Source organism: Siniperca chuatsi, linkage group LG19 (assembly GCF_020085105.1).
Source record: "Siniperca chuatsi isolate FFG_IHB_CAS linkage group LG19, ASM2008510v1, whole genome shotgun sequence".
Classification (NCBI taxonomy): domain Eukaryota; kingdom Metazoa; phylum Chordata; class Actinopteri; order Centrarchiformes; family Sinipercidae; genus Siniperca; species Siniperca chuatsi.
Genome location: NC_058060.1, coordinates 26,685,305 through 26,697,804, shown reverse-complemented (window position 1 = coordinate 26,697,804; position 12,500 = coordinate 26,685,305). Strand labels below are relative to the sequence as shown.

The following is a 12,500-nucleotide window of genomic DNA, read 5'->3' as shown; positions in this document are numbered from 1 at the left end:
CATACCTCTATTACTGCTCTGCAATATCCTCCATCTCATTATAAAATATATTATATATTTTATACTTTTACCCACCTGATACTTCATCTATCTGACCTGTATTATAGCGGATTATATTTGATTTGCTCAGTGCTTCTCTTCCTGTGTGCACTGACTGACAGCGAGCTGCTGTAACAAAGTTTCCCCTCGGGGATCAATAAAGTATTTCTGATTCTGATTCTGATCAAAATGGCTGCAGATCAGTCTTTTGTTGATTGACTAATCGATTAATCGACTGGTTGTTGCAGCTCTAGTTGTGAGCGCTCGCCACAGCGTGAGTTATCAGCAGTTCCCTCCAGATGAGGCTTCACCAGCAGTTCATTAGTATTAATTAAACTAACTGAACAGTGTGTTTTACCTTTGATTAGTAACAACTGTGAGGTTCTTTTCAGGAAATTATTCTTAATTTATGGACCCGTGAAACAAACAGTTTCTCATGTATCTTGTTAGAATAACACACATGAGGAACTAATCAAATAAATAAAAGTCTGATCATAACAGAGATCAGACTGGTGATACTGGTGTTAATGGAAACAAACTCATGTTTGAAATGTGAAATTTTGATCCAAATGCTTGAAAAATCTGTGACATGTTTGTTGTTCTGCTTTTGGTTTGTTTTCTGTAATCTATCTACACGTGTAACAAGATGAATGTCTCATTAATGTTAAATAACACCTGCTTTATGGTTGTTTTGTGGAGTCATGAGCAGCTCAGATTGCTCGTTTTTTAGTTTGAAATTACTTTTCACCCTGATCATTTCAGTAAATCATGTACACAGCATTAATTGATATCTCTGGAAGAGGATTAGAGGCACATGAAAAGACACTTTGGTGTGAAATTAATGCCAGTTCTGACTTTATTCTCAGGATTTCAGTATAAAGTCAGGATTTTCAAAATAAATGTGTAAAAAAGTCCAAATTTGGACCATAAAGTAAGAATTGAGAAACCAAAGTTTTTTTTTTCCTGTGGTTTTAATCCTTCTCTGTATATTATAAACCAGACTCCTATCCAATGATTGAACTATTAATTGATTACTGATGTTAAGTGCTTCAGTAGTGAGTTGAGTTGAGCTGATGAATAACGAGCAGACGTCCAGCTGATGATTGTTATCTCCCTCCATGCTTCTCCTTTACTAATTAATGTGATTGGACAGCTTAATGAGGTAAGAAGCCTTCTTGGTTTTCAGATTCTTAACATCCTGTGTTCTTGTCAACTAGATGCTAGCTAACGCCCAGCACACACACCCATTAGCACTGTATCTGATGTCTGTTAGCTTAGATTCACCTAGCCTCAGTTTGTATTGGCATAACATTCGAGTCACAGAGGTAACCGCTTGTTTCTCTAAAAGATAAATACACAGTAATGTTTGACAAACATCTAAAGGTGGTTAAACAAAACTTCCTGTTGTTCTGAGGGTTTTTCAAAAATCCTTAAAGACTCCTGAAGTTTGAACTCTGCAACAGAATATTTTTTCCTCCCGATGGTTCGAAGAGTCTTTTAGAAGAACAGGAAGTGTTTTTAAACCTCCTCCTGAGAAGTTTTTATCTTTTAGAGAAACTGATGGTTACCACTGTGACTCGAATGTAGCATTAATGCTAACACAAGAGAGACAAACTGGGGCTGAGACTCACCATGTTTCTGTACACTTCCTTCAGTGAACGTTAGCTTCCATCCTTCTGTCGCTAACAGCCAGACCAGCATGTTTGTTTGATCGAAAACATTTTACAAGATGCTGTTTGATTCATGTGTTTTTGGATCAATAATGTTTGAGAGAAGCAGGAAAAGGATCTCCTGCATCTGGATGGGCCGACAATGTTTCATAACATAGGAAGTTTTTCCTTGCCGCTGTGGCCAAATGCTTGCTCATGGTGGGATTTGTTGGGTCTCTGTAAATAATATTATAAAGAGTTCGGTCTAGACCTGCTCTGTAGGAAAAGTGCAATGAGATAACTTCTGTTATGAACTGGCGCTATATAAATACAATTGAACTGAATAACAGACTTCCACATTCAATGTACAAATCAACACAAACCTGATTCATTTATTATTATCAACGAGCGACTATCAATGACAAATGTTTGTACCAGCGTATTGATGAAGCAGCTGTTGTAATCAACTTCATCAGGCTTCTCAAGAGTTCAGACTTTTTCTCATAACTGACCATGTGGAAACAGCTGATTCAAAATGTTCACAGTCTACTCGAGTACAATTTAAAATGCAGGATTTGTACTTGTAACAGAGTATTTCTTCCCTGTTTTATTACTATTTTAACTTCAGATCTGATACTTCTTATCACTCAGCAGTCAATGGGCTAATGCTCCAGTTCATATTAGTTCATACTGTAATTATGTGGATCAAGTTCTTCAACAAATTAATTTAATTACCAAAAGCAGTTGACACAAAGCAAATCTGGACCGTTCTTGGTCCTTGGGGATCTCGGGCACCAGGACTGAGCTGCAGCAGCTCTTCATGAATCCTTCTTCTTCAGTAACGACTAACTAGTTTCAAACTAGTGATTCCCTAAATCAGGTTGCACCGTTAAAACTTAACAAATGTCTCAGCGAGTCAAGACTTTAGTGATGTGTAAATCTGTTGCTAGGAAACATCTGTAGCGCTGTCCAATCAGGAGCAATCAGCTATGTAAATAGGAAGTCGCTGTAGCATCACAAGCTAGCATAACTTCCAAACATCACAGTTTCAGAGATTCAAAGATAAATCTTTGGTAAATGTAGGTATTTGTTTTATTTCTGTCTGCAGACTCGGAGAAATCTGTGTTTCAGAGTAAGTAGGATTCATACAGTTTATAATGAGAGGGAAATATCTGATTATGCTAAGCTAACTGATGTTATTAACTCATTTAGTCAAATGTTATTAGCATTACTTTTCATAATTTGAGGTGTGTTGTGTTATTTCAGTGAAATGTAATTTAAAATCTTCCAGACTGACGTCGTTATTAAACAGCGTTTATCAGGTTTCAGGTCAGAGACGTCGACCGAGCTCCAGATCGCCTCTTTCACTCTGAACGGCTCTGATATTAGCATGCTAACATTAGCTTTGTCAGTTGGTTCAGTTAGCTAACAAGAGCTACACCTGGCAATGAGTGGCTGTAAATATTTAGTAACAGTTAATCTTTACGTAAGGTCTAGTTTGTGAGCTGCAACCAGTTTTAATTTAGTGAAGAAAAAACTGACGTCAGAACGAGGCTCCGTTTGAATTTATGAACCGACTTCTGGGCAGTGGTGCGCTTTTCCTGGGTGATGTCAGCAGAAGTCGCGATGCTTTAATAAGATGGCATCATCATCATCATCATCATCATCATCAGCTGTCTGTCAGTAACGGTCTGTGTTAACACCTGATGTCCTTATAAATGTCTGTCTGTGATGTCAAAGACAGCGAGACAGAAACCAGGAAAAACAAATCAGTGAAAACACACACACACACACACACACACACACACACACACACACACACACACACACAGTCAGTGTCACATCTTCATGTTTCTGCAGCGAGACAGAACAGGCAGCATCTTTTATACTGAAGCTGATGTGTGTGTGTGTGTGTGTGTGTGTGTGTGTGTGTGTGTGTGCATGTGTGTGTGTGTGTGTGTGTCATAAAAAATAAATAAATAGATCTAAAATGAACTCCTGCTTTTACATGGAGGCCTGAAAGAGGCCTGAAAGAGGCTTTCGATGCGTTTGAGGCCCGTCGTATGTATTAGATAATAGTGTCACACAGTTCTGTGTCACCGTGCGGCGCGTAATCAATGAGCTGAACAAGGAAGTGTGATCTCAAACTCTGTTTAGGTCATAGAAGACGTGACCTTTGACCTTTGACCAGCAAGGGGGTTGTTGGTGGTTTATGGGGACAGTTAGCATTAGCGTTAGCATCAGCGTTTGAAACAAGCTGAAGAGATAAGACAGTCGGAGTCGCTGCCAGCAGTCGTTAGTTCATTCCTTCTTTTCTATTTGTCCTCCCTTTGTTCCTCGCTGTCAATCATGTAGAGCTGTGTGTGTGTGTGTGTGTGTGTGTGTGTGTGTGTGTGTGTGTGTGTGTGTGTGTGTGTGTGTGTGTGTGTGTGTGTGACATCACTCACCTCTCAGTTTGATGGATGTCTGGAGCTGTAAGACTGCTGTAACACACACACACACACACCTGTCTGCAGGCATTTTAATGAGCGACCCAGGAAACCTGCTGTGGATCAAAGTGTGTGTGAGCTCCCTCATCACACCCACAGTTATGATGATAAAGGTTGTTATCAACATAATAAGGAAACATTTTTAATTAACAAGTAAATGTTGTCAATTTAAATGACCACAAAGACACAAAAAACGACCACAAAGACACAAAAAACGACCACAAAGACACAAAAAACGACTCGGCTAGTGTTTGCGAAGCCATCGTGGTGAGGGAGGGGCCGGATCATTCGGCCTAACTGAACAACTCCAAGCAGACGTGTTTTCAACAAAAACATCTCTGAGCTGCATCTGAATGTGAGCCATCCAGTGTTTTTGAGATATTTAAAAACACTCTGAGCCGAAATGAACCCACTCAGACGTGTTGACGTCCTCACTCAGTATGTTTTTAACTGGTTCTATGATATTGTGATTTAATATTAAAGATTGTTTCCTTTTTGACCTCAGAGATCAACACAGAGAGTAAAAGTGTTGTTTCAGCTCTCAGTGTGCGTTTTCACGCCTCCGGCGTCTCTCTGAGCCTCCTTCTCATAATTGGACTTAATCATCTGCTCTGACCATAAAACTAACGCGAGTGTGTGTTCAGGGTGAGAACAGGAAATCAAACGCATCCTCTGCATTATTCATGAAGTCATTCACTGAGTTTCATCACTCCGGATCTGTCCTCCTTTCAAACAAACGCTGTCTTTTTGTCTTCACAGAGTTTTTTCGAGGGACAGTCGGCTCCGTGGGATTCGGCCAAAAAGGACGAGAACCGCATGAAGAATCGCTACGGAAACATCATCGCCTGTACGTACCCACACGTTGCTCAGAATCTGGATGTGAACCGCTTTTAGAGGCTGATTCAAACCTGTTTGACTGTGTTTCAGAGGTTCAGCTCAGCGGCACTGTGGAAGCCTCGTCCTGGTAGAGACAGTAGACAAAGATAACTAATAATACTAATATCTAAGAGATAACACTAATATGTGAGGCCGGGAGAACACTTGACGACAGATTTGCGTATCTCAGATGAGTTTTCAGCATCTCCATGTTGCATCGTCGTGACTGAACGATGCTTAAGGGAATCTGCTACAGCTGTCGCTGTATACTGGTTAACACCGACGGTAACAACGGCCCGAACTGTTCGGTACAGGGAGTGCAGTTCAGTCCAGTACACCTTGTGAATGAAACAAATACCGTCAAATTAAAATTAGGTGTTAACATGTGTGGAACATAAACTCTAACGTGTGAGTCCCAACCGGATAGCTTTAGCAACGGGACTGTTGGTCCTGACTCAGAGCTAGACCTGCGGGTCGTGACCGGTGACTCGCCGGTCCTGACTCGGGGCTAGACCTGCGGGTCGTGACCGGTGACTCTCCGGTCCTGACTCAGAGCTAGACCTGCGGGTCGTGAATGGTGACTCGCCGGTCCTGACTCAGAGCTAGACCTGCGGGTCGTGACCGGTGACTCGCTGGTCGTGACTCAGAGCTAGACCTGCGGGTCGTGACCGGTGACTCTCCGGTCCTGACTCAGAGCTACACCTGCGGGTCGTGAATGGTGACTCGCCGGTCCTGACTCGGGGCTAGACCTGCGGGTCGTGACCGGTGACTCTCCGGTCCTGACTCAGAGCTACACCTGCGGGTCGTGAACGGTGACTCGCCGGTCCTGACTCAGAGCTACACCTGCGGGTCGTGACGTGACTCGCCGGTCCCTGACTGAGCTCACCTGCGGTCGTGACCGTGACTCGCCGGTCCTGACTCGGAGCTACACCTGCGGGTCGTGACGGTGACTCGCCGTCCTGACTGGAGCTACTCCCTGCGGTCGTGACTGACTCGGGTCCTGACTCGGAGCTAGACCTGCGGTCGTGACCGGTGACTCGCCGGTCCTGACTCGAGCTACACCTGCGGGTCGTGACCGGTGACTCGCTTGTATGAGCGGAAAAACAAGCTGCATTGTCTCACTGGACGTCACTTTAGAAACGACCATCAGGAAACGTGAGAAAGTCAAAGGGAGTCTGGTGCGCACCCGGCCTGACAGCTGTCACCTTTAACTGTAGCGTGAGATGTAGCCTTAGTGTTAAATATACAGCATCTGTAGCAACAGATTAACCAACAGTGTAACTGACGGAGGAGCGACGATATTAAAACACAATCAGATGTGACATTTGTTACAAACGGTGGTAACAGCGGTGACAAATGTCACATGACCCTGGAGCCCTGTCCGTCTCCACATCTTCTCGACCTGTTTTCATGCTCGTATGTTGTTTGTCACGTTTACATCCGGCAGCTGCGATACAGAAACAGATGAGGAACCATCGCTGCTTCATTTCGGGTTCAGAGTGAGTTTCAGAGTATCGTCAGCCTGCGGCAGATAAACCAATCAAAGCTCCTTAAACTGACTTCCACCCAGGAACACGACTTACAAAGCTGGAAACTGTTTACTGCACATTAGGGTTGATTTTCATCCTCAGCGATTTTAAGTCTAAAACATTTCTTTGTGTCGTTTACGACACTTAGACTTGTGATGTATTTTTAATAGATAAGAGAGTTGAAGGTGTGAATCGTCTTCAGCTCCACAGACAGACGGCGTTCAGGAGCACTGCTTTGGGAAACAGAGAATTTAAGAGCGTTCATAGAAACACTACTTTTTAAAGCGATCATCATGGGGGGGGGCACTTTTGAAGATTTGTGCTGTAGGACGTGTTGCTATGACAACTGCTGCAGATATCCAGCTTTGAATAGCTGAAAACTTCAGACTTGAGTCAAATTATCAGCAATCACATGAAGTTAACTCCGTGTACGAAGAGCAGGAAGACTGAAGCTGCTCTTTCTCCTTCATTTACATCAGCTTTCTCAACATGTGCGACAGCAAACACACAGCTGATGGGGCTGTTGGTGTTGTTGTTGTTTACCATCAGGCGGATCTCATGTCAGCGTTTCATCATCGCACAGCTCCGGGTCCCAAAAACACATCATGTAACTGCTGAAGCTAATGTGCTAACGTCCCAGAGTTAGTGTTGACAGCTGCTCGGCTTCAGCTGCTGGCTACCATCAACACACACACGCACACACACACACATGCACACACTCAAACACTGTCCTGTGGTGGTGTAATTATGCTAATGAGGCGTGATAGAGGCTGCCGTGAGCTACGGTGGCCTGCAGGGACACACTTCATATTCACACCAGCCAGAATCACTCACACACACCTGTCTCTGTGACCAGTGTGTGTGTGTGTGTGTGTGTGTGTGTGTGTTCAGATAACAGTGTGACAGCAGTGACAGCCAATGAGCTGCAGGCATCAGACCTGCTGGGAGGGACTTGTGAATTAATTCGTCTGTTGATTTAATTTATTTTTATTTTGTAGATTTGACTTCATTCAAAAACAGAAAAGAAATCGGTCGATACGAAACTAAATGAGCGTGAACTCTCGTCGGAGTCTCTGTTGGTCACGAATCTGTTCGTGTTCGGTTCAGGTTTAAGCCGCCCGCTGCCGAGTAATAACAAAGCAATGATTGATTAATTCATGATAATAACTTTATCTGTCCAGTACCTTCCACGATCGTAACGGATCACTAAATCATTTCCGCAATAAAAACTGTACAAACTGTAAACAAAGTGAAGCTTATTAAAAAACAAACTATACACTTTTTTGTTTTCTAACCTTTGTTTTTTATGTTATTGTTAATGAATATTTTATTTATTGTTTAATTTAGTTTTATGCCATGGCTACTGAGAATTTTGGATTCTGATTGGTTGGAAGGCGTGGCTTAACTGTTAGTAACCGAGCACCTGTGACGAATTCAACTGTAGGCAAATACAGGTGTGCTGTCACGTGCTAAATGTCTAGTTGACCAATCAGATCGCTTCGTCGGAACTACTTGTATAAATGTGGACTGACAACGCATTTACGTTCAATGTGTCCCTGTTAGGCCACAATCCGGCCTCAGAGCGTCGTAGGTGCACTCGCACCTGTCCTTTCATGTGGTCGCTATCTGAGTGCAGTGCGATCGCCCAGGTGTAAGGGACAGGTGCAAGTGTCCAATGCATCCCAGCATTTACAGCTACTGCGCCGTCTCTAGAAGGACTTTAAAAACATGCTCTGCGGTGCGTTTTGTTCTTAAATGTTTGTATATAAACACGTAATAAACCGTTAATAACAGACGATAATGTCGCTGTAAGCAGATATAAGTGTTTATTAATTATTAGGTAACTAGTGGAGGCTGCTGAATAAAATGAATGACAATAAAACAGCTGTAACAACATAAAATAAGTTAAATCAAACACATACTACTGCTATATTAACTGTAGCATTACTCAGTTATAATCGATTAATCGATCGAGAGAAATCCAATCAGCGATTATAATAGCTGATTAATCGTCCGAGTCGTTTATAAAAGCAAAGATGCCAAACTATCACGCAGGCCAAGGTGCCTCCATTCAGTTTATGTTGATGATGTGTTTTTATCTGTTTATTTCCTATTTTCCATAATCATCATCGGTTTGTTAGGATGGGAACATTTTATTGATGAATGCATCAAATGTTGAAGCTTGAAACTCATGTTTGCAAATGAAATTCAGAACGAAGACGAACTAGTTTTTTAAACGAGTCTCACGTGAGAGACAGAAGTTTGATTCATTTTTATTTTATTTGTTGTATCTAATGTGATTATTAGGATGTAAATTAATCTGAAGAAAAATGTAAAGATTAATAATGTGTGTATACAAAACAAACTGTAACACACACACACACACACACACACACACTCTCAGTCCCCAGTGTTACACATTCAGTTTGTTTATATAATTTATATAATAATAAGTGGTTATTAATTTACTATTAGATCATTTATTCAGCAGAAGCTAATTAGAGGTGATTATGTTCAGCTTCACCACAACAACAAGCAGACCAATTAAAACTGTGTGTGTGTGTGTGTGTGTGTGTGTGTGTGTTAGACGACCACTCTCGTGTGCGTCTGCAGCCTCAGGACGGAGAGAGCGGCTCCGACTACATCAACGCCAACTACGTCGACGTGAGTAACACACACACACACACACACACACACACACACACAGTTTACTTTTTTCGTTCCTTTAAAGGTCGATCTGAAACGTCCTGGTTGGCTCCGTTTCCATGACGACGGCAGTAATCAGTCAGTGTTGGTTGGTGTTGACTCTGTAAACAAACTTAGAGCAAATATCTTAGTGAAAGTCAGTGTGTGTGTGTGTGTGTTGCTAACTTTGTGAGGACCAATTTCAGTTTTTAACCATCGTAGTGAGGACATTTCTGCATTGTGAGGACCAATTTCAGTTTTTAACCATCACAGTGAGGACATTTCTGTATTGTGAGGACCAATTTCAGTTTTTAACCATCACAGTGAGGACATTTCTGTATTGTGAGGACCAATTTCAGTTTTTAAACCATCACAGTGAGGACATTTCTGCATTGTGAGGACATTTCTGCATTGTGAGGACCAATTTCAGTTTTTAACCATCGTAGTGAGGACATTTCTGCATTGTGAGGACCAATTTCAGTTTTTAACCATCACAGTGAGGACATTTCTGCATTGTGAGGACATTTCTGTATTGTGAGGACCAATTTCAGTTTTTAACCATCGTAGTGAGGACATTTCTGCATTGTGAGGACCAATTTCAGTTTTTAACCATCACAGTGAGGACATTTCTGCATTGTGACGACCAATTTCAGTTTTTAACCATCGCAGTGAGGACATTTCTGCATTGTGAGGACATTTCAGTTGGTCTTCACTACTTCAAAGCGCAGTTTGAAGGATCAGACTTGGTTTTAGGCTCAGGTTAGAGTCAGGGTTAGGGTTAGGGCCTAGAGAATGCATTATGGTAATGACGGTCCTCACAAGTATGAAAAACAAACAAAAACACATGAAAGACCAGAACCAGCCTGTCCCACAGCCTGAGGACAGAGACCAGACCCAGCTGCATGCTTGATGAACAGACTTTGTCTCGACTGGAGGGTTCAGACTGGTTCCTTGTGGCGCTTTTACATCTAGAAGCGCTCGGTCACAGCAGCCGAACACGTTTTAGATTCTCAAGAGTCCAGTCCAGTTTAATATAACCTGTATTTGATTTTCTCCCCGTCTCTCAGGGCTACCACAGACCCAATCACTACATCGCTACCCAAGGTAAGAAGTGCAAAACACACTTCTACATAGCTGTGTAATGTTCTGCGGGATCACTGAACCTCATCTAAGCTTCTTGTGGTGCATTTCTGACAGCGAATTATAACTTTATGGCCCAAAATCACAGATGCGTCTCAGGAAACGCCACCTTCTGTCCTCAGAGCCTCGACTCAGATAACTGAAAAACACAATAACTAGATTAGATTCATGAAATACAAATATTAACCCACATGATTCATTCAACTGAGAATCCTGCTGTTTCTGAGTCTCCTTCAGTCTCACAGTGATCCAGAGACAGCTGTCTGTCCGTCCACGGGTCCACTGCAGACAGGAGCTGCTGACTGCTGGTTCGGCTGCTCTGATGGGACAGACTGACTGCATGTGAACACGTACAGGCTGAAAACAGGCCTCCAGTTGTAGCTCACAGCTAACTGACTGACTCCATGGCAACATTATACTTCCTGTTTACATCCCTCAAAGCATTGTGGGAATTGTAGTTCCAAAATGTGCGATTTCCAGCAGAACTGTGGGGCCTGTAGTAGTAAAACTCACCTGCAGTTACCAACACTAACCACAGGTGTCGCCATATCGCCCAGAACGGAAATCTGAAGAATTAGAAACTTTTTACTTTTTATCTGAAAGTTAAGTTTTAAATGTAACTTTCAGATATGTGAATGCACTCTGATAACACACACACACACACACACACACACACACACACACACACACACACACATGTACACGCACACACACACACAGCTCTCCAGGTAGAAATCCATCCTCCTGAATAGACTGACGTGTGTGTGTGTGTGTGTGTGTGTGTGTGTGTGTGTGTGTGTGTGCATTAGTGTGTGTGCGCGTGTGTGTGTGTGCGTGTGTGTGTGCGTGTGTGTATTAGTGTGCGTGTGTGCGTGTGTGTGCACGCAGCAGATTCTTGGTGTAAAACACTTGAGGACAGGAATGGATTAGCATGAACTAATTAGCTCGTCAAAACACAGACTGTCAACAGTGATTAAAAACATTTTCTGTGTGTGTGTGTGTGTGTGTGTGTGTGTGTGTGTGTGTGTGTGTGTGTGTATACGTGCGCTTAATTTGAATTAATTAAAAGAGTCATTATAATTCATGTACAGCTCTGGTGTCGCCTGCTGATCCGCTGTCTAATATGAAGTTTACTCTGTGTGTGTGTGTGTGTGTGTGTGTGTGTGTGTGTGTGTGTGTGTGTGTGTGTGTGTGTGTGTGTGTGTGTGTGTGTGTGTGTGTGTGTGTGTGTGTGTATTTCAGGTCCCATGCAGGAGACTGTGTACGATTTCTGGCGGATGGTTTGGCAGGAGAACACCGCCGCTATCGTCATGGTAACCAACCTGGTGGAGGTGGGGCGGGTGAGTCCACACGCACACACACACACACGCACACACACACACACACACACACACACACACACACCTGCACACACACACACACACACACACAGAGACACAGACTGATTGTTGTGGCCATCTGGTTGTTTTTTCCTCTCTGATGAAGTTTGGGACTCCATTTCCCAGAGTGCATCTGTCACGTCTCTGCTCTTTGTTTATCCTCCATTGTTGAAAAGTTTTCTGCCTCACAGTTTATTCTGTAAAACTTTGAGCTGCCACATTTCCATACGTACATAACCGCGACTCAGCGAGCGCGTATCTCACACATTTACACACAAACTATCGCAGAAAAGGTTTTAGTCGTCTGGACGCTGTTTTCAGAATCAAGACGTTTCGGCTCCCATCCGGCACAGACGACACGCTAACTCGGGATCGCAGAGCGCCGTGCGTTTGCATCTAAAAGCTACAAACCGCACGTTTGAAGACAGCGAGGTGAAGATTCTCAGTAGAGAGAAGAGTTGGTTTGAAAGAGGAGTCAAGGAAGCCATTTTTGTGAAAAAAGAAAACCCCTCTTTGAACAGAAATGGTGGTCTGAGATTCAATCTGCCCAAAGTCTATCACAGTGTGTTAACACCGTGGTCAAGCCAATCACATGCTAATCAGGTACTTAACAGTGATGAGGGAGGTGCAGCCAGAAAACAACAGGCCTGATTACTGATTACTGGGCCATCATGGAAACAATTAGGTCAGTTTCAGGTGAAACTAGCTATTAAC

The 12,500-nt window shown here is 42.9% G+C and overlaps 1 protein-coding gene across 1 annotated transcript in view; it reads left to right on the top strand.

Moving 5' to 3' along the window:
- Nucleotides 1–12,500, top strand: part of LOC122867087 (receptor-type tyrosine-protein phosphatase mu-like) — a 152,199-nt gene that overhangs the window by 121,524 nt on the left and 18,175 nt on the right. The window contains exons 25-28 of the mRNA XM_044177454.1: nt 4,937–5,024; nt 9,170–9,246; nt 10,335–10,371; nt 11,650–11,836. Of these exons, the coding sequence (XP_044033389.1) occupies nt 4,937–5,024; nt 9,170–9,246; nt 10,335–10,371; nt 11,650–11,836 (389 nt within the window). The remainder of the gene's footprint in view (nt 1–4,936; nt 5,025–9,169; nt 9,247–10,334; nt 10,372–11,649; nt 11,837–12,500) is intronic.